Here is a 23,660-nt window from a genome sequence, read left to right on the forward strand (position 1 = left end):
TAAACACAAATGGGTAAAAAATAAACTTGACACAGCAACAAAATAACACCTGCATTTATGTGCTATTCTTGAAGTTAAAGGGCACTTTTTCTCTCTTTATGTGAAGGGTAGTGAAAGAAAAATAGACATTAATTGCCTAGTTGTTATGTCTGCCAGAAAACAGCCATAAATGTTTTCAGAGTGTGCATTCCAAGATGACTGCCATGATAGTATTCTTCTTCAAGTACATTACCTGGTCATGATATCTGTGGAGTGCAACCACAACCTCACAAATCCATCCCTCACAGACTATCTTCCCTTGATATAGGGATTGGTGCTAAACCCCGTCTGTACCCCAGTTACTACTTCCACTCATGCTAGGTAACACACTCACATGACAGACCTTGCAAACTGACATTAATAGTTTCTTGTACTCAACTATACATAAAGTTGGAGGAGATTTTCATCTCAAGGAAGTATACTCCATCTATCTTCCCAGCTATATCCTGCTCTTTCTTGATGAAGTTTTCTATCAATTATAGAATGACAGCTTTGTTGTAAATATACATGGTCATTGCTCTTTTGTAGTTCAGTAATATGTACTCAACTGTCATGTATTCTGCAAAATAAATTATAGACTTTTAAGTCTATAAGTAATTGTTTTTTGAAAAATTAAATTGTTTCAGAGCATCTATCTTTGTAAGTTTAAATGACATTGCCTGCACACCTCCTGTGTACCATTCACCTTATGTTTGGATACATACAGGTAACTTTAATACAGATAATGTATGGTCAATACTGTCAAATTTATAAAGCGTTGTTTCAATGACTTTGACTTTATTGGCTGTTACTTGAGCCCTTGTTTTACAGGTAATTTTCAACGAACGGTATAGTAGCTCAGAAATGTCCACTTCATGAGTTTATAAAGTGGTGCTTGGCTGGCTTCATTTCAGTAGCAATTATCCAGCAACTAGAAAACTGCTTATTCAATCCCATTATGATACCCACTGGACGTGTGTGGATGTCTGTCTCACATATAGTGCATATACTGAAAAGAACAGCACGGAAGATACTGGCTAGTGCATTGACAGCAGTAGTTAATTTATAGCTTGCAGGAAAAAATACAGAGCTCTTCACTTCTATGATTTTAAAAGAGCACCACAAAAGCCATTTTCTTCCAACCTCTTCTTTAATGGACTTAGCGAGGAAGTATGTAACAAGGCCACCAAAGAAACAAATCTACCTCAGGCACAGCTTCTGAGATTGAGAAGGAAAAAAATTTCGGAGAGGAACAGAAAGGACACCCCTAGAATGCAACAGATTGGGAAGCAATCCTTCACACCCTTTACATGTGCAAGGCCACAGTTTTTGACTAGAAATATTGACAAAAAGCAGAGATTGGGATTGTTTTTGCCCCAGTTTCTCTCCTAACAACTTCCTTCCAGAAAAAAAGACAGCATTCTTATGTTACCTTTATCAAATATCCCAGTGGGTGGAAAACTCCACTTCTTCATTGTCTGATGGGAACTGCACAATCCCCCAGGATGTTCTTTCACCCTGCCTTCATAGATGCAGTATACCAGGTCAGGGCACTTCCTTTTGGCTTCAACATCAACCTATTGACAGAACAGTATCTCACTTCAGGACCATCTCCTTGTCTTTGACATCCAGCTACCTGGATGACATGTTTTAGAAACACCAGGCACCAAACAAGTTGCATTTTAAACCAAGACATGAAGTTCCATGTTACAGCCTCCTCAGCCTTGTATTCCTTATCAACAGGGAAAGGTCCAGTCTCATACCAGCTCAACAGCTCACCCACTTCAGTATGGAGTTGATGAATTACTTAAATATAGTATGTCTACATCACTGCAACAGTGTACCTCATCTTCCTGGTTTGCCTATTCATGAAACCATAATAGATGATACTATTGTCCCAATGGAGACCAAAACTTTGCCCAACAGAATAAACAATACTAGTCTCCTATGAGATCCCATCTCAGCACACTGAAGAATTTCACTTGGATTATTGCATGTGTTCTCTTGCAGGTCCATCCTCTACTGATGATTTGTACAGAGGAAGCACAATGTGCTGAGGTGCCAATATCCTAGCATTGGTTCAGGACACCAGAAGAGTGTAACCCACTCAAGATAATCTATGGCATAACAATATCTTTAAGAGAAATACTGAAATCATATCATTGGTGGCAAAAGAAGCTTTATGGAAAGGGTGCACATATTTAATGAACAGCTAGATTGTGGTGATTATTTCATGAGGCAGGGTCAAACCAAATACCCAGACCTCTGCATTCTTGCTTGGTATTTTCTAAGGAGGTGTCAGCAACTAATCCACATGCAAATTTATCATATTCCAGGCTGAGTAAAGGTATTAGCTGATTGGTTTTCAACAAGAATGAAGAACTCCCAACTTTTTCTCCCCAGTCCTGGATCCAAAGGACTGGACAGTTCATGATCATTCCAAAAATTGAAATGGTTTGGACATATATCTCATCCTCCAGCACTGCCAGTTCCAAAGATTTTGCCAGAGGCAAGACAATTGAAGCACTGTCTTATCCTGATTGCTTCCCTCAAGTTGAAAAAATCATGGATAAACTTTATAAACCTGTCAGTGGAATATTGACATTTCCTCATCATGTGAGAAGGTTTTATTCAAACCCAGATCTGTGGAACCTGCACTCATGGATCATATTAAAGAACCCCCCACCAGGAATAAACAGTCTTCACAACAAGTGGGGGAGAGAATCACTTGTGCAAGAAGGCATCAATACCCCCAGATAGGTTGCTTTCAACTATGGCTCTTTGAAGTGAAGAAGTTACGCCCCCATCATAATAATAGGTTACTGTTCCACTAAGTTGTGCTGTATCATCATGAAAGAGAGGATATAGGACAAAATAAAGAACTCTCATCATCTGACAAATTTGGATTTGTCATGCCCAAAGGCATTGACTCTGTGTACAAAATAGAATCAAATGTGGGTTCTAACATGGTTGAATTAGGCAAAATTTAAAGTACTCTCAAGATTTGTTGATTCACCACTTGTATAAAACCTGCTTCATACTCAACATGCTAGTTGACCCCAAAAAATCTAGTTCCATTGGATGGATCATCGAAATACATGACCCCCAAAAAATCTAGTTCCATTGGATGGATCATCGAAATACATGACCCCAAAAAAATCTAGTTCCATTGGATGGATCATCGAAATACATGACCCCAAAAAAATCTAGTTCCATTGGATGGATCATCGAAATACATGACCCCAAAAAAATCTAGTTCCATTGGATGGATCATCGAAATACTTGACCTGAACAAATCTAGTTCCATTGGATGGATCATCAAAATACATGACCCAAAAAAATCTCGTTCCATTGGATGGATTATCAAAATATATGACCCCAAAAAATCTAGTTCCATTGGATGGATCATCAAAATACATGACCCCAAAAAATCTAGTTCCATTGGATGGATCACCGAAATACATGACCCCAAAATATCTACCAGTAGTTCCATTAGATGGATCATCAAAATACATGACCCCAAAAAATCTGGTTCCATTGGATGGATCATCAAAATACATGACCCCCAAAAATCTAGTTCCATTGGATCACTCATGATAGCCCCAACTTTCATTGCATAAAACTCATGGATAGTCAGTCTTTTGTGGTGAAACATTCTGCTTTCCATTCTGGATCACTTACTTATAGTCATCTGCAGGACCTAGAAGAGGCTTTGAAGTGGTGCTGAAAAAGTAGTGCCATTACGAATAGAGAGATCTTATCTATTTTTCCTTTGAATGAAGAAAAGGTCAGTATGTTAGTGCATGCTCTATCGTCCTGGATTCTATACTCCAGCTAGATATTGCTAAAATTTAGAGGATGTCTCATACTTTGTGGGATCAGAGATGTTTTCTTGTTGGAGTAAGCAGATGTAACTCCTACACCTGTTGTCAATTCTCCAAATGTATATTTGTTTGAGTAACATATTTGAAAAAAATACGTTTCATTGATAATACTTACCAAATTATAATATGTTTCACCCTCCCAACCTTCTCCCAAGTTACATCCTACTAGGAGAGCATGCATTCTGCTCAAGCAGAAACTGAGGTACAGACACCAACCCTTATAACAAGGGGAGTTCACTCTGCCTTCAATATGGACAGACATTTTTTAGCTAAGATATTTGACTTTTTGTGTTACATAGTGGTCATACTACTAAGATATTATAATCAGGTATGTGTTATTGAAGAAACATTTTACTCCAAATATTGGTATCTACACCACATATGAGCTATGTATATAAGCAATGAAAACAAAAGATTTCTGAATGAATTCTGATTTTGAAGATATGTAAGACAGAAAAATGCATGTATTTTCAGTATCAAGACTTGAAATAAATTTATGATGGTAAGACATTAACAACAGCAGTATGCTAAAATTCTGAAAAATAAACATGATCAGTTTTTGTTTTTTGTTTCTTTTTTTTTCTTTTTTCTCATTTTCTAAGGTTATCTTTCTTTGTTTCTTCTTATTTTTTATGTTCATTTGTTTGTCATGTAAGGAACTGGTTAATTAGCAGTAGAACAAAGGGTATCCTTAATCCACAGAACAAAGTTACCAACAATTATAAAAATGTCCAAGAGGTCAAGTTTGGCTTTTGTTTTCAAGATTCCTTTGAATTTACTGATAAACACGAGCTCATTGATGAATTGTTTTTAATGGCATAAAATAGGGGATGATGGCTGCTGATTACAATATAGATATTACTGTTAGCTGTCTTTAATCAGAACTGTGACTGTCACATCCAGCTAACAGCACATTAATGTGGACTTTTGTATAACAATGTTTACACTTTCTTTTCATGTTGTCCATCTGTCTGACCATTACCAATTTCAGCCCATTAACTCAAGTTGTCCACCATGTACAGTTATCAGGTTTTATGAATGGATTGCATACAGAGTATGAAAGAACTCCATTGATTTCCTGGTCAGAATTATGCACACAACTGACATTGACTCCAGGGTCCATCTCCAATCACAGTGTCATAACTGAGAAACTATTATGATCTCCATGCTATAACTGGGCATTAAAGGACAAATGCACATACCCAGCTAACATTTGCCCCTGGAGGAACCCTTCCCATCAGGTACATTACCCAAGGAATTCAAATTTTAATTTCATGGTTTAATAGGGACTTGTGGGAATATATGATTTACTGCCACAGAATTCTACTTGAAAGATGAACCTAGAATAAGCAGTGAGACATGTTCATATTTGAAATCAATAACCATTCGGGTTAAAGAAACATAAACTGGAATTCTGTGGATAGAAAACATGTATTCCTTTGCTTCCCTTCACCCCAGAAATTAAACTTCTTTGATATGGACTGCCACAGGTCAGTTGAGTATGTGCTTTTGCCATTTCATACCCAAAAAGTGCCTACATTGTTTCTTATTGGGAGGGGTTACAATGATTGTCAAGCTGTGACCCAGAGCTAAGTCCCTTGCAGGGTATAGATGGACCTAGGGCCAGGTTTAGATGCATGCATAAAATTGTCTTTAGATGTCCAGTAACTGTGCATGTTGATATGATGTGAGGATGTCAGTAATTAGAAGTTATGACCCAGGGACTAGGTCCCTTGGGGTAGGGCTAGACCCAGGAAATCAATTGCATTCTACATTTTTATTTTTATTTTATGTATCCATTGTTTACATGGTTGTAGGTTAGTGATCTCATCAGTTTGTTTTTTTGGACCCCAGGGCATAATCCAGGGGTACCAACCTAACATATGTTGACACTTCTGTCAGTGATGACATGCGCCATTTATCACACATATGTTGCATATGACTTTGGAGTTATTTGAAGTTAATGTAAAATTACCCAAACCTACTTAACCCCACCCCTAGGGGCATGATTAAAATTCTGAAAGTGTTGCCACAATCTCACCCATAAGACTATGATTGGCCCAAGTTTCATGTGTCTATTAGTAATAGTGTATCAGGAGTTCACGGACATTACATATGACTCTATAGCAATATCCCTACACTTTCAAAGAAGAATAGAGAAAAAATGGGAAACCATATTAAAGATTGTTCACATTCCTTGGTGGATTTGTTACAATAAATTTCCTGTAGTGTGAATTTACTTTTCCATGCTTGTTACCAACAACAAATTTAAAGACATAAAAATTATCCTTTTTTGCAAACCCCATCCTCATGCATGAATTTATAAATGCAACTAATGATTCTTCTTTGGAAACTCTTTCCCCAATCCGTGAATTTTAAAACAGAACAGGATGATTCCTCTTTGGAAACCCTTTCCCCAATCCATGAATTTTAAAACAGAACAGGATGATCCTTCTTTGGAAACCCTTTCCCCAATCCATGAATTTTAAAACAGAACAGGATGATCCTTCTTTGGAAACCCTTTCCCCCCAATCCATGAATTTTAAAACAGAACAGGATGATCCTTCTTTGGAAACCCTTTCCCCAATCCATGAATTTTAAAACAGAACAGGATGATCCTTCTTTGGAAACCCTTTCCCCAATCCATGAATTTTAAAACAGAACAGGATGATTCTTCTTTGGAAACCCTTTCCCCAATCCATGAATTTTAAAACAGAACAGGATGATCCTTCTTTGGAAACCCTTTCCCCAATCCATGAATTTTAAAACAGAACAGGATGATCCTTCTTTGGAAACCCTTTCTCCAGTCCATGAATTTTAAAACAGAACAGGATGATCCTTCTTTGGAAACCCTTTCCCCAATCCATGAATTTTAAAACAGAACAGGATGATCCTTCTTTAGAAACCCTTTCCCCAATCCATGAATTTTAAAACAGAACAGGATGATCCTTCTTTGGAAACCGTTTCCCCAATCCATGAATTTTAAAACATAACAGGATGATCCTTCTTTGGAAACCATTTCCCCAATCCATGAATTTTAAAACAGAACAGGATGATCCTTCTTTGGAAACCCTTTCCCCAATCCATGAATTTTAAAACAGAACAGGATGATCCTTCTTTGGAAACCCTTTCCCCAATCCATGAATTTTAAAACAGAACAGGATGATCCTTCTTGGGAACCCCTTTCCTCAATCCATGAATTTAAAGACAAAAAATGATCCTTTTTTGGAAACTCTTGCCCCAGTCCACGGATTTAAAGACACAACAAATGCTTCTTCTTTGAAAACCCATTCCCCATTCCATGAATTTAAGTACCAACAAAAATATAATCTTTTACATTGATAACTAAGAAAGTAAATGAACTCAGACTTGTTGTATCCTTGATTACAGAACAAGAGAAGAGAGCATTATATAACCTTCTTTGATTGGTGCATTGATGTATGATACACTACTACTGCACTGTTAGAGATTTTAAAACCTAGATCTCTCCTTTTACCAGTTTGTTTGGTTTGTAGATGTGTGCAATAGTCTCAGTTTGATCTTCTCTCTGTCTGGAATGAGATTAGCCTTATGGTATAATGACTGGTTTGTATGGTTTGTAGATGTGTGCAGTAGTCTCGGTTTGATCTCCACTCTGTCTGGAATGAGATTAGCCTTATGGTATAATGACTGGTTTGTATGGTTTGTAGATGTGTGCAGTAGTCTCAGTTTGATCTCCACTCTGTCTGGAATGAGATTAGCCTTATGGTATAATGACTTGTGTAAATGGTTTGTAGATATGTGCAGTAGTCTCAGTTTGATCTCTTCTCTGGAGTGAGATGAGCCTTAAGGAATGATTACTGGTTTGTAGATGTGTGCAATAGTCTGAGTTTGATCTCTTCCCTGCCTGGAGTGAGATGAGAGGGTTAGGATAGTTGGACTAGAGTGGTTAGTGACAAACTGAGAGAATTGGTGGATGGGGCAATAAACTGCTTTGCTGTAGAATTTTGACTGTCAAAATGTAAATAAAATTGACATTTATTTGCATATTTTTCAGGGTTGATGAAACTTAATTTTGGATTTAATTTTATAACAGATTTAGGTACTAAATTTACTTAATTATAATGTGCATATATTCTATCCAAAAGGGGAAAAAACATGAAATTCATTTGTATTCTGTCAAAATATTATGTAGCAATTCTAATTTTTCTTCCCTTCATGACTAGTCAAATTAGAAGAATGTCATGATGGCTGGAGCATGAGCAGTCTTGTACTGGTCCATCTGTATGTTCAGAGCATGGAGGACTTTGCAGCAATAAACTCTGTCTACAAGACATTGTTCAGCATCAACCCTGCCTGCAGGTAATGGATCATTTAAATCTATATATAGGAATCTCTGCTGTAATTAATTGCAAACATTCAGCTTATTCAAATTTCCTGATTCATCTGGTCTAATGGCAGATTTTCTTACGATACAGGCCAACATCTGTCATGTGGACAGTCATACGTCATGCATTGACCAGTTGCTTGTTGCCACTCAAGAAGCTACATTTCTGTACACTTGTTGATCAAACTTCGTATGATCAAGATCAAAAAACCATTTTGATGATGACATCTCCACATATGAAGGAGACAGTCTTGTATTTAACTTTCAGAGCTTTTCACCACCTTAGATGCTAAATTATGGACAGACTTTTATAAAATTTGATATATTAGCTTATATGATCAAACTCTTGGAGAAATTAAATTTGAAGAACACCTGGTCATATATATGCTACCTGAGACTGTCACACAGTTGACTGAGACTTTTATATCATCAAGATCTCACAAAAGTTTGATTGTGATGCCATTTTTAATTCTTTTTCTCTCAGAAATGGATTGTAAAATTGGAAAGCAGGGCATACCTGCTTGGGTTGTTATTTAAGTTGTTGTAATCAGATGTAGATGCAGGTTAATTTAGCTATAGTCCTTGCAAGACTAGGTCACCAAAGTAAAGAAAATCAAAGCATCAGAAATTGCTGCATACAATATAGATTTGCTTCTCTGATTTAAATTAACTTGCACATGGTGTTAGTTATGACATACAAATTCTTTCTTGCAGAGTAATTGTTGGGTTCCTGTTGTAAAGCAAGAGACAATTATTCTAAGAATTCTTTGTTTTAATTGACCAAATTCAGACTTAATTCACATATTTCCCAAATTCATATATATTATAGTATTCACATGCCCTCCCATTTCTTTGTACCTGGCCCCCCATTGGTTTTAAAAGCAAAAATCATCAAAGATATAAAAATGCACAAAACAGTAATTTCACTCATCGATTGATAATTTCTGATTCTGACTGTTGCCAGGAGGTCATTAACACTGACAGCTTATTCACATTTTCAAACTAAATGGACACTCATTGTAAACAAGCAGACAGACCTCTCACTTTCCTCTTATGGATTCTAGACTAGTCTATTTCAGTAAAAATTGTGTCATCTGCATCAGGTATTAGCAAAACTGAGTTTTAATATTTCTAAAACAAATTGAACAAATTAAAAGGAAAAACACTTGTATAAAGGTATTGAAAGAGATGCAACTCCAAAATGTGCAGAATTAATTGGATTATTAAAAACAGTGAACTACATCATATCTGTTGTGCATTTTTATATCCTTAATGCCATATGTTTAAAATTGGTAGTTGGATACAAATAAATGGGAAAGTATGTGACTGCTTTATCAATGTTTCATCTTTTTACCTCTTGTTTCTGATACAGGGTCTGTGTTCAGGCCAGTCTACCCCCCGACATTGCACTTCAGATAGATTGCTATGGATATCTAATTCAGACAGACAAACAGACAATGCATGTACAGAGTCTCTCACATTGGGCCCCTGCCAATATTGGACCGTATAGTCAAGCTATCAAGGTGTCTTTCAGTGTCTTTACTTTCTCTCTCTCTCTCTCTCTTTCTCTCTGTCAATAGTTATGACAGAGAATACAGGTCAGGACAAATCAAACAATTGGCAAAATTTGGTCAGGAACTTTGATCTCAGAAGAGGGAGGATTTTCATCAACAATGTTTTTAGTATCCATATGGACAATAATTACTACTATTGAGCAGATTCACATTTTTTAATATTAAAATATGCACAGCATCTCATCAGATCAGTCCCTTCACAGTACCTTGTTGACATTCATACTTTTTTATATGTACCACAAGCATTTTTAGCATTTCTTAGGAGGTCATTGCCATTGTTTCTGTTGGTGTCAGTCCTCATCATTGTTGATCTTAGCACTTAGGACATGATGTACTCTTACTTGATCCAGGTTTCCTCTGGAGTCAGCCTGAATTTTCCTTAGAATGGAAAAATGACCTTTTAGTATCTGCATTGGAATGATGGCAATGTTAATACAACTATACCATCCACCAAGAAGTTTAAATTGTTTCCTGCCTTTGGGTAGATTTAGATAGCTGCCTGCCTGCCAGTGTTCGTACTATCTGGGTCTGTTGTTGTATTAATGTCAGTAAAATTCTCAACTTGAAGCACAAATGTATGCATCTTACAATCACACTTTTTATCACTTTAACTTTGCAGACATCTTTGTTGTCATCATTATAATCACTATCATCTGTCTTAATAATAATGACAATCAAATCCAGAAAATGATTATCACTTATTAGTATTATATACAAAGATAATGATCTCATTTTTCTCACCCATGCCACAGAGAAATCTAGCTGTTTTGCTGCCCTTACTTATCTTATCTCAGTTTGGTTGTCTCAGTCAAGTTGTCTCAGTCAAGTTGTCTCAGTCATGTTGTCCACCTGCTAGGAACTACTTTTAAAAAGAAGAAACCACTGTTGTCTTCAGCTTTGCCTGATAGAGTTGTTATAAAATGAAACAACAACACAACAGATATATAACAAAGAGAAATTCACTCATAGAGCAACTTAAGGTCTCTTCAGCTTGATAACACACAATACAAAACATTTTGAAAGAGACAAACACATGCACACAAAATTGAGCTATTTGGTATTATGCTAGAAACTACACAGATTATGGCGAATTTTATCCTATCTGTAACTTAGTAAATTTTCAGGTCAGCATCATTAAATGTAGCTAAAAGTTTCTAATTAGTTTTAAATACTTCATTTAAAACAAATTTGGTGCTTTTAGCTAGATTTAATGACACTGACCTGGAAATTTACTGAGCTGCAGATAGGATAAAATTCGCAATGCTTTGTGAAATGAACTATAAACAAAAATCACTGCTCCAGACACATAGACAATACACATTACTAGCTACACAAATCTAAACTCTCACAAGAGCTATCTTAAAGACAGTAGCAACCAGAAATGTGTTACATCAGATCTTCATTCTTCAAACTTTGTCAAACACCCCAAACCAGCCCCAGTTGAATCAAACATTGTAAAGAAATAAAATTTCCTGCACTTACCAATCAGAATGGTTCATTAATCAGTCCGCATGCTATTTCACAAGATTTCCATTTGTATCAGTAATAGCAACACTTGCCATATTTCAAGGACAGAAAATATAAAAATTCTCAGATATCATGGATTAGGAATCTCCTCATGGTCATTAAGCTGTGTACTTTATCATACTATTGCCTACCAGAGAACGTTTTCCAAATTAGAACTGATGAAAGTTAAAAGTTATTGGAATAAAAGATATGAATTACTTATTGTTATTTTCATTTGACATTCATTGATTAATTATGATAATACTGTAATAATGTCAAAAGATTTTATGTTTCTATTTTCTCATGCGTAAAACTTTTGTACTTAATGTCAAATGGGCACCCTGTTACTCCTACCAACATACTCATATTATTACACGTTTACAAAAATAAAACCGCGTGGCTCAAAATGCAACACATAAAATTATCACTTTTTTCTTGATTTTGTTTCTTTTCTAAGAGCAGCATTTATAGCTATATTCTACTTACATAATTATTCAGATTTTGATTTTTTTTAAATGTATTAAACCTTATCTCCTTTTTATGGAATGAGAAGCAATAAAAGTACCTGATGAATACTGTGCTTTGAATTGGCTAACTATATTGCAAAAGTGCATGGTTGTTTTAGTTTAAATGGAATCAGTTGGGTGAGAAAAATAATCTATGCTGGTATTTGTACTAAGACAATGAAATCCCAGTTGCAGGGTTAAATTTGTTGTCTCCCATTGAGGCTCTGCATTCCGTAAGCATAGATTTCAGTTTGTTGCCTCAGTTAATATGCTTATTTGAGATGAGGTTTCTGCATGACAGGTGATGTCATTCCTGCCAATATAACAGATTTTAAAATCAGCTTTACAGGAAGAGCAGAATGCTTATTTATGTCCCTTTGAACTTGATTGCCACCACTGAAATTCCCACTTCGATCCATCTTTGAATTTCATGTGTTATTTTTGTTGCCTAGATTTTGGCATTTGGGGAATGGGAAATAGTACACTCTTAGACATGTGAACAAACTTCAAACACTGAAGTCTCACCAGCCCTGTTTTATGCCACTTGATAATCCAGCAACAGTATAATCATTTGACAGCGTTAATCCAGTCCCAGTTATACATAGTATAGACTCTGTTTCGTCTGAACAACGTTAAGCACTAAAACAGAACATAGTAATTGTTAATTATATTATGCTCATTCAGCTCCTTAGTAATCCAACCATAATTAATTAAACTCATTAATCCTTTTGGAATTAATGCTGCTGACACATAGTATAATCCATCTGGACAAACTTCAAAATCTGAAGCCAGCCGACCCTGCCTTCAGATTCAGACTTATGCTGATTGAAAGTAGCAACAAAATTGTCTTGCCCTGCTTAAGTCAGTTAACAGTCATGTGATCACAGGCATTATTACAATAAAAGTACTACACTGTTAGCAAGGTATAAAAAAATGGAACAAATTTAGCTTTTCAAAAATAATTTTGCATACATAGGAGACTTCAGTGAGTGATGAGAGACACTCATCAGGACGTGAGAAACAACCTCCTTCTGAGAAGTTTACATCTCTTTATTAGGTCATCAAATCTGTTTTATTTTCTTTGTCTCTTTCTCAGAGTGTATATTTAACTTCTCTATCCATGTTTATATTTGTCCATCTGCCATTTCTCTCAATCTTCCATCTTCAGTTCTGTTTTTATATCTCTTGTTATCTTCTTTTTCATATTTTCTTGTCTATTTTCATTTCTTTCTTGCACTCACTCAGCAAGTTTATCCATTTACCTTTCTGTCAGCCAGTCTGTCTGCCCTTCTGTCCAGATTTATTTTTTATTTTTCTACATGCTCTTTCTAGCTATAGTTGTATACATTATTTTATCTGCATAATAGTTTGCGAGTTTGATTAGTAGCTCAGTATGACATAAGAGACATATCATTTCATTATTTCAGAACATTATTAATTTTGAAATTTTTTTTTATTTAGTAATGCATTTCTTGATAAAGTGTTCGTTATATTTTCTGTACTTTAAACCAGAGATAGCCATACCAATTAATTATTTGAATCCATTTCTATTATTCTTTTAATAATTTAATTTACTAATCTTATTTGTTTGGCCCTTCATTTCAGATAAATAACAAACTGTACATAGCAGGTCAAATAGCCATGTGCCCATCCTCACTGAAAATCATTGAAGGGGGAATACTTCCAGAGGCCAGATTATCTCTCCGACATGTGTCACGGATAATAGAGGCCATATGTCCAGACTGGTCCCTGGGAAACATCGTATCTGTTGTTTGCTACATCACCCAACAAGACTATATACAAGTTGCATGCTCTGAGTGGAAGAAAGCTACAGAAAAGTATAAGGTAGAACAGGAGCTCTACTAACAAATTATAATTTATGACCCCTGATCTTAGAATGCCTGGATAAATCACATACCCATTTGTAATGAAGAGGCAAGTGTGGATCCAATTATTTTTTGTTTCATTTAGAAAAAAAGCGAATAATAGGCTGAACTTCATCCTTCATTTTTTATGCTCTTTCTTTGGGAAATTGATGCTGTCTTAATCAGAATTATCCTTGGTGACACCAATTTCTGATCTTCATAGCCAGGCCAACAATATATATATATATATATATATATATATATCAACTGCAAGAACAAACTTAAAGACCTAATAATGTTTCCTATCTTAAATATTCTCAGCATGTTTTTTAATGTTTTCTAATTTCATGGTGTTCGTTTTTGTAATCGTATCATTATGTTTTTTATCTTATAGGTGTTGTTTAATGTTGTAAAGCGCTTAGAGCTTCTAAAGATTAGGCGCTTTACAAAGTCATCATCATTATTATTATTATTATTATTATATGTGTGTGTGTGTGTGTGCCAGCATTCAGCCAAGCTAGATACAGAAAATAATGGCTAGGTGTATGAGTAATTATCCTGGATTATCTTAATTGCATAACCAAGAAGAGGTAACAACAGGTGTCATTTGAGTGAGAGTGCTTTAACTTAGCTGATGGAATGTTTATTTGACATTATTTATAGTGTTTGTCACCCGTGCTTTATAAGTCTTGGTAGGCTTTATTTGTATTTGCTTACGATGGATACAAATGGTTTAATAATATGAGGGAGGCATCTCATTCATTTATGCTTTATGAAGTACTGCACGTCAACTACAGTAAAACCTGTCTTGTGAGACCACCCCTTCTGCCAACAAAAAGCCATCTCTTAAGACAAATGGTCTCTCATAGCAGGTTTGTACAAGCAGGTTTAGCTGTCTTTGGCATAGAATATGATTATGGTGGTCAGATTCAGATATTGTCCTGTTTGGCTTTGGTGTAGAAGTAAAGAAAAAAAATGCATGGGGGAAAAAAGTTGGAAAGGCAACAGTTATATTTATTGGGCAACATGTTGTGTTGAATCAAGTGTTGACCACAGTGGGAGAAAGCTTACATCAAGTTTAATATGAAACTTAAGTCATTAATCTCCATGAAGTTTGGAACTGCATTTCACAATGAACTGGAGGTGATTACAGCCAAAGTGTATTTTATGAATGTTTAAGTTGAACACATGTTGCCTTCACTTCATCGGACCACACTTGAAAATTTGCCTAACTTAATAAATAGTTTTGACTGGTTTACTGAGGTCATGTTCATGTTGGCAGGACAGCATCGTATTTGTGAACCCTTCTTTGGGGTTTTGTATTTAAAGGATAAACTGCTGGAAAGCACGAATCATTTACATGTGAGAAAAACCAAAGAGATCATGTTGTCTAAAAATGATGTATGAAACTTTTGTGAAAAATACCATTAAAATTGGATAAAAATATATTAGCTGAAATAGTTTGCAAATATATCTGTATATCATCAATACCATAAATTATACAACGTGAACGAAACAATTTGATGCCTTTCATAAAAATAACCATTTATTTGAAGGAAAATAAAGATGCTTTAACTCGATTTATAAGTCATTAAAGTTTGTTTTTTTGTGTTTTTTTAATGCAAAGATTATGCAGCACGTGAAAATAATTTCTGTTTTTGCTTTGCAGAATGGCACTTGTCATCCATATTGTATGGTACCTGTTGTGGTACCACAGTTACCTAAAGGAGCTTTGATTGAATGGCAAGTTATGGCAACAGATGGTATAGAAATAATTGGTAAATAAACATGATGCTATCTCCTGAATCCATGTAATTTTACTCATGAAATATCATGTGGGAGCTATGATAGATCAACGATTGTTAGAACATCAGACTCATATTCCATGGATCACAAGTTTGATACTTGTCCAGGACAGCCTGGGTTGGCTGTCACGGTGTGTCCTTGGATAAAAGCATCAAATTCCCAATTCCTTAGGATGATAATAGCCAATAATGTATTCAAAGTGCTGTTTCAAAACACAAAAACCAGCTAGCATGAGTTTACACAAATTAAATCCACACAAAATAAATGTATTAATGTACTAAATGCTACTGTATTGTTCTTGTTGGTTAATCATTTAGCATAGTAATATTATCCCTGTTGTTGTAGTGTTTAACGCCATTTTTCAGCATATGATAGGCTATACATGGCTTCAAAGCATCCTCAGCAATAGAGAAAACTGAATTGATCTTTTTCTCCAGCAAACTATGACACAGAGAAACAAAATTGATTGCAATAGTTCTGGAAGGAATATTTATTGAAGAAGGAATTATATTGTGTAACTGAATGAATTTTAGAATACTTTAATGCAACAAAATGTAAAAAATATTTATTTAAAGAGAGATGAAACTTTTTGGGCGTAATTGATGTTACCCTAAGGTACCTCACAGTGTCACAATTGATGTTACCCCAAGGAACCTCACAGTGTCACAATTTCTCTTTATCCATGAGTGAACATCCTTTTTGGAAAAACAAGTCCCAGTTTCTCTGAACTTGGTGTGTATATGTGTTTGTTTGTGTGTATATGGGTGTGCCTATTTGAATGCATATGTGCATGCATCAGTCTGTATTAATTCTTTTATGTAAGGACTCCATATTGTGGTCTTGTAAAGCATTTTTTGCACTGGAATGTTTGCTGATTTCCCTAATTAATGGTTTAATATACCATTTTTAAAATTGTTATGTCTTTTCAGGTTTAGTTTTGTGTTCATATGCTTACAAGAAGACAAATGTTACCATGTCAGTTTGAATTTCGGTACCATTTGACCTTGTTTATTTGATGTTCAGACTACATGTTGCAAAGAGAAATTACAATGGTGTATATCTGGATAGGCATAATGAACTATCCTTAATTTTCAACTCATTTAATATAAAAGTTTGGGGGATGGGTGGAATAAAGGCATAAATATGGCATGAAATTCTCCCAAACAAATCTAGCACCATTTCATGATTATGTTTTTTCGATGAATGTATACAGAAGCCTATATTTTTTCAAAAGAAACTGAATGAGATAATGTTGAGTTCTAATTTGTAACAGCACAGTGATAACGTCAATAAAATAATGGGGGTGGGTGGCAATGAATACACTTTAACAAATACACTTGTGTTATTCTCAATGTATTTGCCATCATATTTTCTTTTTTTCTCTTCATTCTGGAGACCAATTTGATAATTATTTGATTAAAAAAATGGTTCCTGTTAGCTCTTTGTCCTGGCAATGAATATATAAAAACTGATATCCTCAGTTAATGCAGTAATAAAACCATGCTTGACATGTTGCACAGGTACCTCAGATACTCTTTGATTAGAGCGATCATGCTCTCTTTCTCTCTCTCTCTCTCTCTCTCTCTATCATAAAATTCTTATAAAATAAAAATGTTAGGATCTGTCTTGATTGAAAGAATATTTTTGATATTATTAATAAGATAAAGTAACCTTTTCCATTGAATGATAAATGAACATAACAGCATTGGTCAATTGGTCACTAAGATTCTGAACATTTTGAATTTTTCTCTTCAATTGTTGTAACATTCAGCTATTACTAATGTACAAAATATTTGCACAGGTATTTTGGTGGAGAAAATGATTAAGAAATATATACATTTTCTTTTCTGGCAAGATTTTAAACCAAGTCGGTGCTGAACATTAACATAAGCAAATTGTTTAAATGAAAACAACAAAAAGGTGTTGGAGGTAATCAGCGAAACTCAGTGAAAATTTACACATCATTGAAGCAAAGTTGCTAAATAAAAAAAAGTTTTATTAATTTTATCACTCGCTATTATGCATATTTAGTGCAAATGGACAAATTAAGATCTATATTTCTTTGGCATTATAGGAAATCTTTTGACTAACAGATCTATAATCCACAGAAAGAGGTACAATAAAGGAGGAGATGACTGTTAGATTTTGAATGGTTAGTTTCCTTTATTTAAAGCAGTCTTGGATTAAAAAGAAATTATTTAGGCTTGTTTATTTACTTATTTACATTAATTAATTAGATTATTCAAAATATTAATGTATTTGTATTTTTCATTAGTTTGTTGCAGTTTTGGACTTTTGAGCATGAGGAAATTTGGCAAGTTTGCATATATGTGTATGTAAAAGGCCTAATTATAATCACATGCCTTTCGCCTTTCATCACTAGTATTTTGCAATTTATGGACCTAAATTTGTTTTTCGGTGCAAATCTTCATTGAAACAGCTTGACTTAATATGCAAAAGAAATTTAATAGGATGTTTATGATGCATATGTACATGACCTGATTTGACTTTTGTGCCATTTACATAAGTGTGCAAGTTTTATTATTTTTACTTTGAGAATGTGACTTCTGTTTTGGATTTTACTTTTGTTTTTAGCTGCTGTGCAGGATAAGTGGGTTTTTTAAAAATTGCAATCTTAAATTTTTTATATCCGTGGTTAGAAGGAGTAAATACATACTTTATGGTAAAATTACTTGCTGCTTTGCAGCACATTGCTGACACTACAAATATATTGCTTAGACTGAAATAGTGGACCCTTTTATTACACTTGGAACATTTAGCACTTTGCAAAATATTCACAGGATGAATGGATTAATACCATCACTCTTTAAAAATAACAAAATTACCACTTTTTGTTTCATTGTAGATACGAGACATAATTTCCAGAAAGATTTGCTGACAGCATCATTCAGTGTCTGTTATATTGAGAACCCACCTACACTGTCATCCATTAGTTGTGTTCTGCGTAAGTAATTAACACGGCAACTCTATTTCTGATATTTTGACTATGTTAACTATGCAAAACTTGGCAAATAATGACCAAATTATATGCTGTATTTGTATATATTTTATGGACAAAATGGTAGGTGTCCAACGTTAGAGAATAACTGGTATATTTAAACTGTGCATTTTCTTTGCACATTGGCTTGTAATAAGATTTACCACTGGTCAGTTTGGGCCACTAATGAGCAGTGATTGACAGTTTTTGTTAGGCAAGGGTTTTTTCTTCATCAGAAATGGACAGTTTGGAAAGACTTATGAAATAATTGTCCATTGCCCTATTTTTTCCTGGTGTTTAGTGACATCATTGATTTTAATATAAAAATTTATATATAATTATGGCTTGTTTGATGAACTTTATATTAGGCCTGAATTAAAAAGATGTTAGAACTAACGTGGTGATCTTGCATCAGATTGGCTGAGCTTGTTATTGACTTTAGGTCAGATATTTCTGATCTGATTTTGGTCAGACTTAGAATATATGCTTGTAACATCAAAATCTTGGACATGTTTGAGTAAGAAACATGCATACTAATGAGGTGATATTGCCATTGATTGTCTGAGCTTGTTAACCACTCTGGAAGCCATATTTCTGATCCAGTTTGACAGCTTGGAATATATGCTTATATTTATCATCATCTTTGACAGGTTTGATAATGAGCAAGATACATGTGTATTAATGAAGTGATCTTGCATCTGATTGACTGTGATTGTTACCACTCTGGAAGCTCTATTTCTGATTTGAATTTTGTCTGACTTAAAATGTGGGGTTTTATATCGTCAAGATTTTGGACGGGTTCAATATTGGGTGAGAAATTTGAATACTAACGGAGGGATCATGCATCTTGTTGCCACACAAAAAAGCCAGATATCTTAACTAATTTTGATCAGAAATGGAACATAGGCTTGTGTCATCAAGGTCACAGATGAGTTACATCATGAGCAAGATCCATACATACTATTGAAGTGATCTAGCATCTGATTGGGTGAGCTTGTTACCACTCTAAAGACCATATTACCCTTGAGGTGGGGCCCCGAGTGGCCGAGTGGTCTAAAACACTCTCCGTTATGGATCACTGCCATCTCACATCTGTCTGCATGGATTTGAGTCTAGGATTCAGCCAATGTGGGTATGTAAGAAAGCTTGCCAGTAGCTTCTCGTGGGCCACTGGTTCTTCCCAGGGTTTTCCCGGGTTCTTCCTCCACCATTAATACTGGCCACCATACATAGCCTATCATGTGCTGAAAATTGGCATTAAACCCAACAACAACAACAACAACAACTCTTGAGGTGATACTGCATATGATTGGGTGAGCCTCTTACCACATGAGAGACTGTTTTTGAGTCCTGATTTTAATTATACTTAGTAAATTATGTAATCAAAATATTAGATGATTTTTATTATGTGCAATACCTTTCCATATATATGAGGTGATCTTGCATCTGAAGGGCTGTTCTTTTTTGACACTCAAGAGACTATTTTTACAGGGTTTTGATCAGACTTGATAAATGTGCCTGTGTCATCAGGATCTTGTTTAGTTTGATTATGGTAGATTTATGCATATTAATAACATGACATTGCATTTGATAGGCTTAGTTTCTCTACACTCTAATAACTGCATTAAAGGTCACAACAAGGAAAATGTTTGGGGCTTTTTTGTTTTTGTGTTTGTTTCAAGTGCGTTTTTAAACACATTATTGTCTATGTCATGCCAAGGAAATGGGAGATAAGTGCCTTTTACAAGGACACACTAAGGCAGCCACCCAGTATGGTCTGGGCAGGAATCAAACCCATGAACCTTTGATTATGAGTCTGATGTTCTGCCATCTGAGCTACCATGGGAGAAAATGTAATTCTGTGGCTTGTTTCTTTGTCTGGAGTATAACACTCGAACCATTGAAGATATTTTACTGAAACTTTAACCTGTTTTTATACAATGACTAGAGTGTGTCAGGGTCAAGGTCTGTCTCAAGGTCAAGGTCAAGGTCAGGGCAAAGGAAACTCTAAATCAGTGACCTCAATCTATCTTTGGATATAACCTTTAAACCAGTGAAGATGTTTTATTGAAAGTTTAGCCTGTTATCTATGTTGTCTTTACATAGTCTGGTATTCTTAGTCATGCACCATGCTTCAAGATTAAGTCACAACAAAGGATAATGTAATTCGGTATTTATTTCTATGTCCATGCTTTATCATACAGTAGTCAAGTCTATAATTCTGAGGTGAAGGTCATATTTTAGAAAAAAGGTCACAAATCAAGCATATCTTGTGCCATTTTCTTGTATATGTGTCAGGCACAACATTAATATTTTGTAGGAGGTAAACAAATGAAATTTGCTGTATCTATTTCTGTTGTTTTGTAGATGATCTGTTTAAATAATCCCACACCAAAACTGCCTACCCTTCTGCACATGAGATCTAACTCAGGTTAGTCTCATGTGCATTTTAACATGCATACCTGGGCAGAACTCACATGAGCAAATAGATTGTAATAAGAAAATCACATGTGCAGGAATTGTTAACATGAGCAAGATCTTATTTTAGCAATAATTATGCTTTTACCTCTTTTCAGAGTTGGTACGTGTGAACCTACAACAAAGTAGTTCACATTTAATACAATTTCCTTTTGACTGTATACCCTGGTAACCAGTCATTATGACTGACGGGTACCCAGTAGAAATTTCCCAAAATATTTGATGTCTCTTCTTCTGGAACAGTCCTCAGGGATATTTCTCCTAAACTTTTAGGATACATTTTTCCAATGTAATGATATGTAATTTGCAATATATAAAGAGATTTAAAATCTGGTTTCCAATTTTTTTATTTTTAAAAAAAAATCTTTTTGGGGGTCAAATTTTAGAGTCTGAAGTGCATATGTATCACGTGCATTACATCAAAAGATTTGAAGCATCTTATACATACTTCTTTATTGGAGTCTGAAATTTCTTCTGGCCTGGCGATGGGGTTTTGTCTGACTTCTTCCTGTTGCTGTTGATGTTTTGCACTTCTTTCAAATGATTGCTAACCTTGTTGCGTTTAAAATTTTGTGAACTTCAAGAAGTTTATTCTGTAAAAACATCAGAGATTAGTATAATTGATCATTTTTTATCTATGCAGAACAGAAAGAATGCACTGAAATGGGAAAAAGATTGGGTTAGCAGAACAGTCCTAGTATATTAAGAAAAGCTGTAATCCTTATCATATTAAATCTTTATTTTAAATCGACAAATCAAGTGACTTGACAGACAGAGAAAATGTCTTGTAGGAATAACATCATGAATTAAGCTACTGCATTTGGTTCTCAGTCGTGTATGCTGAACTTGCTCCACCCAATCAGCAACAAAATAATATGAAGACCATTTATGTTTGTCCAAATTCAGATACAATTTAAAATTTTGAGTGGCTGAGTTACTAATTGATAACACAAGTGCTCCCCCCCCAACAATAATTATGCAGGCACTGAGGCATCCGTAGAATTATGGGGGGAAGGGGGGTGGCAGTCATACATGATGCACAGTTGAATTGTGGAAGGCATAAACAAATTTTGAGACAGTGTTGTTCAACACAAAGAAGGTTGAGTAGTATTTGATGATTGTGTGGTGTAGATATTTTTAGCAACAAGAGGTTGAATTGTATCTTTAAGTAAATTCTGAAGCAAAACCTTGGCTTATTTTTAAACAACAGAATTTATGCTTACATTTATAACGTCGATGATTCAGCTATCCACTTTGATCATTCCGTATGCGAAAATTGTAAAAAGAAATGAGTAAACATAACTTACCCCTTTCTTGGCAAAGAACCAGTCCTTCCTTGAATATTTTAGTATGCATCCCTAACTCACATCAATGTCTTCCGTTTCGTACTGGACATTAACATCAGTACCAACATATACTTCACTAGATGTTGATACTGGTTTCTTTTTGTCAACAATGTCCAGTCTTTTGGGCATAAAAATATGTAAGAGCAAACATGTTGCAGGAGAATATTAAATAGCTTTCTACCTAAACAGTGTAGTCTTTGCTAAGTGAACATGGCCAACATGCAAATTTCTGTCTTCTGGGTTTTAAAGTGCTATTCTACATGTACACTGTAGGTCAGTATGCAGCATCTTTTGAGTTCATTTGAGGCACCAAGAAGGGTGCATTATTAGTATTAAAACAAATTTATGCACAGGGGCTCTTATCATTGATTACAATATAAATATCAGTCATACTTGTAGTATAAAATAATATTTTTATTATTTTATACTAATCTATGGATGACAGTTGAATTGTAAGCAATAGTATGAGCCCATGTGGTTTTACACTTCTTTGTACATATTTACTCAGGTATTTTTTATTGTTATATTTTATATATATCAAAAAAATGGTATTTTTGTTATCAGATGTTTTGTAAAAACTGAGCTATTAGTGAATTCATATCATTGGTAAGTTGATTAATATAGCCATTGTTAATTTTGATGTTTTTTATAGTAGCTTGGGCTGTGCCATGCCCCATAGGACACTCTAATGGTTCTAACAAGCCAATTCTTCCACCATGTACTCTGATAACCTGGGTCACAGACAAGTTGATGGAAATGCCTGATTTGTCTCATGATAATTTCAATAGCGAACTTCTTTTATAAACTTTAATATGACATGATCAGAACATTTAAAAGGCTGCAAATCAGCAAGATTTTCCATCGCCAAGAATATACATGTGCAAAAGAGTGCGAAACAGCTACACAATCAAACACAACAGGATTAGGCACTTTCTTACAGATTTATTAAATTTTATGTACAGTACTATTGTTCTATGGCAATAATAATTTAGTTTTAGCAATAGTGAATCCACTGACAGCTAATAGAGAAGCTGGATTTGCATTTCCATACAATAAAGTCACTGAAAAAAAGACTAATGGAGCACAACATTGCCTGTAATAAGCCAAATTATACAGTTTAGTCAGTTTAAGATTTTATTGACTTGTGAGTGAACATTAAGCATGGAAAAAAATGATGTATATGTAGTTTGGAAAAGGTCTTGAGAGTTTATTAAGCCAAAAGGACTGTGCATCAGTGTTTATTTTTTCCAGATATGTGGCTATGTACTTGTTCGACAATTTTATAGTGGAGTTTGAGAAGTTTGAAAAATTCT

The 23,660-nt window shown here is 34.8% G+C and overlaps 1 protein-coding gene across 1 annotated transcript in view; it reads left to right on the plus strand.

The window, feature by feature from the left end:
* The window catches only part of LOC149804910 (uncharacterized), a 62,269-nt gene that overhangs the window by 30,261 nt on the left and 8,348 nt on the right, over positions 1–23,660 (plus strand). Inside the window, exons 11-15 of the mRNA XM_089945798.1 lie at positions 8,108–8,243; positions 9,641–9,791; positions 13,460–13,699; positions 15,389–15,497; positions 18,392–18,490. Of these exons, the coding sequence (XP_089801924.1) occupies positions 8,108–8,243; positions 9,641–9,791; positions 13,460–13,699; positions 15,389–15,497; positions 18,392–18,490 (735 nt within the window). The remainder of the gene's footprint in view (positions 1–8,107; positions 8,244–9,640; positions 9,792–13,459; positions 13,700–15,388; positions 15,498–18,391; positions 18,491–23,660) is intronic.

Source organism: Sinohyriopsis cumingii, chromosome 2 (genome assembly GCF_028554795.1).
Source record: "Sinohyriopsis cumingii isolate HCF-2022 chromosome 2, ASM2855479v2, whole genome shotgun sequence".
Lineage (NCBI taxonomy): Eukaryota > Metazoa > Mollusca > Bivalvia > Unionida > Unionidae > Sinohyriopsis > Sinohyriopsis cumingii.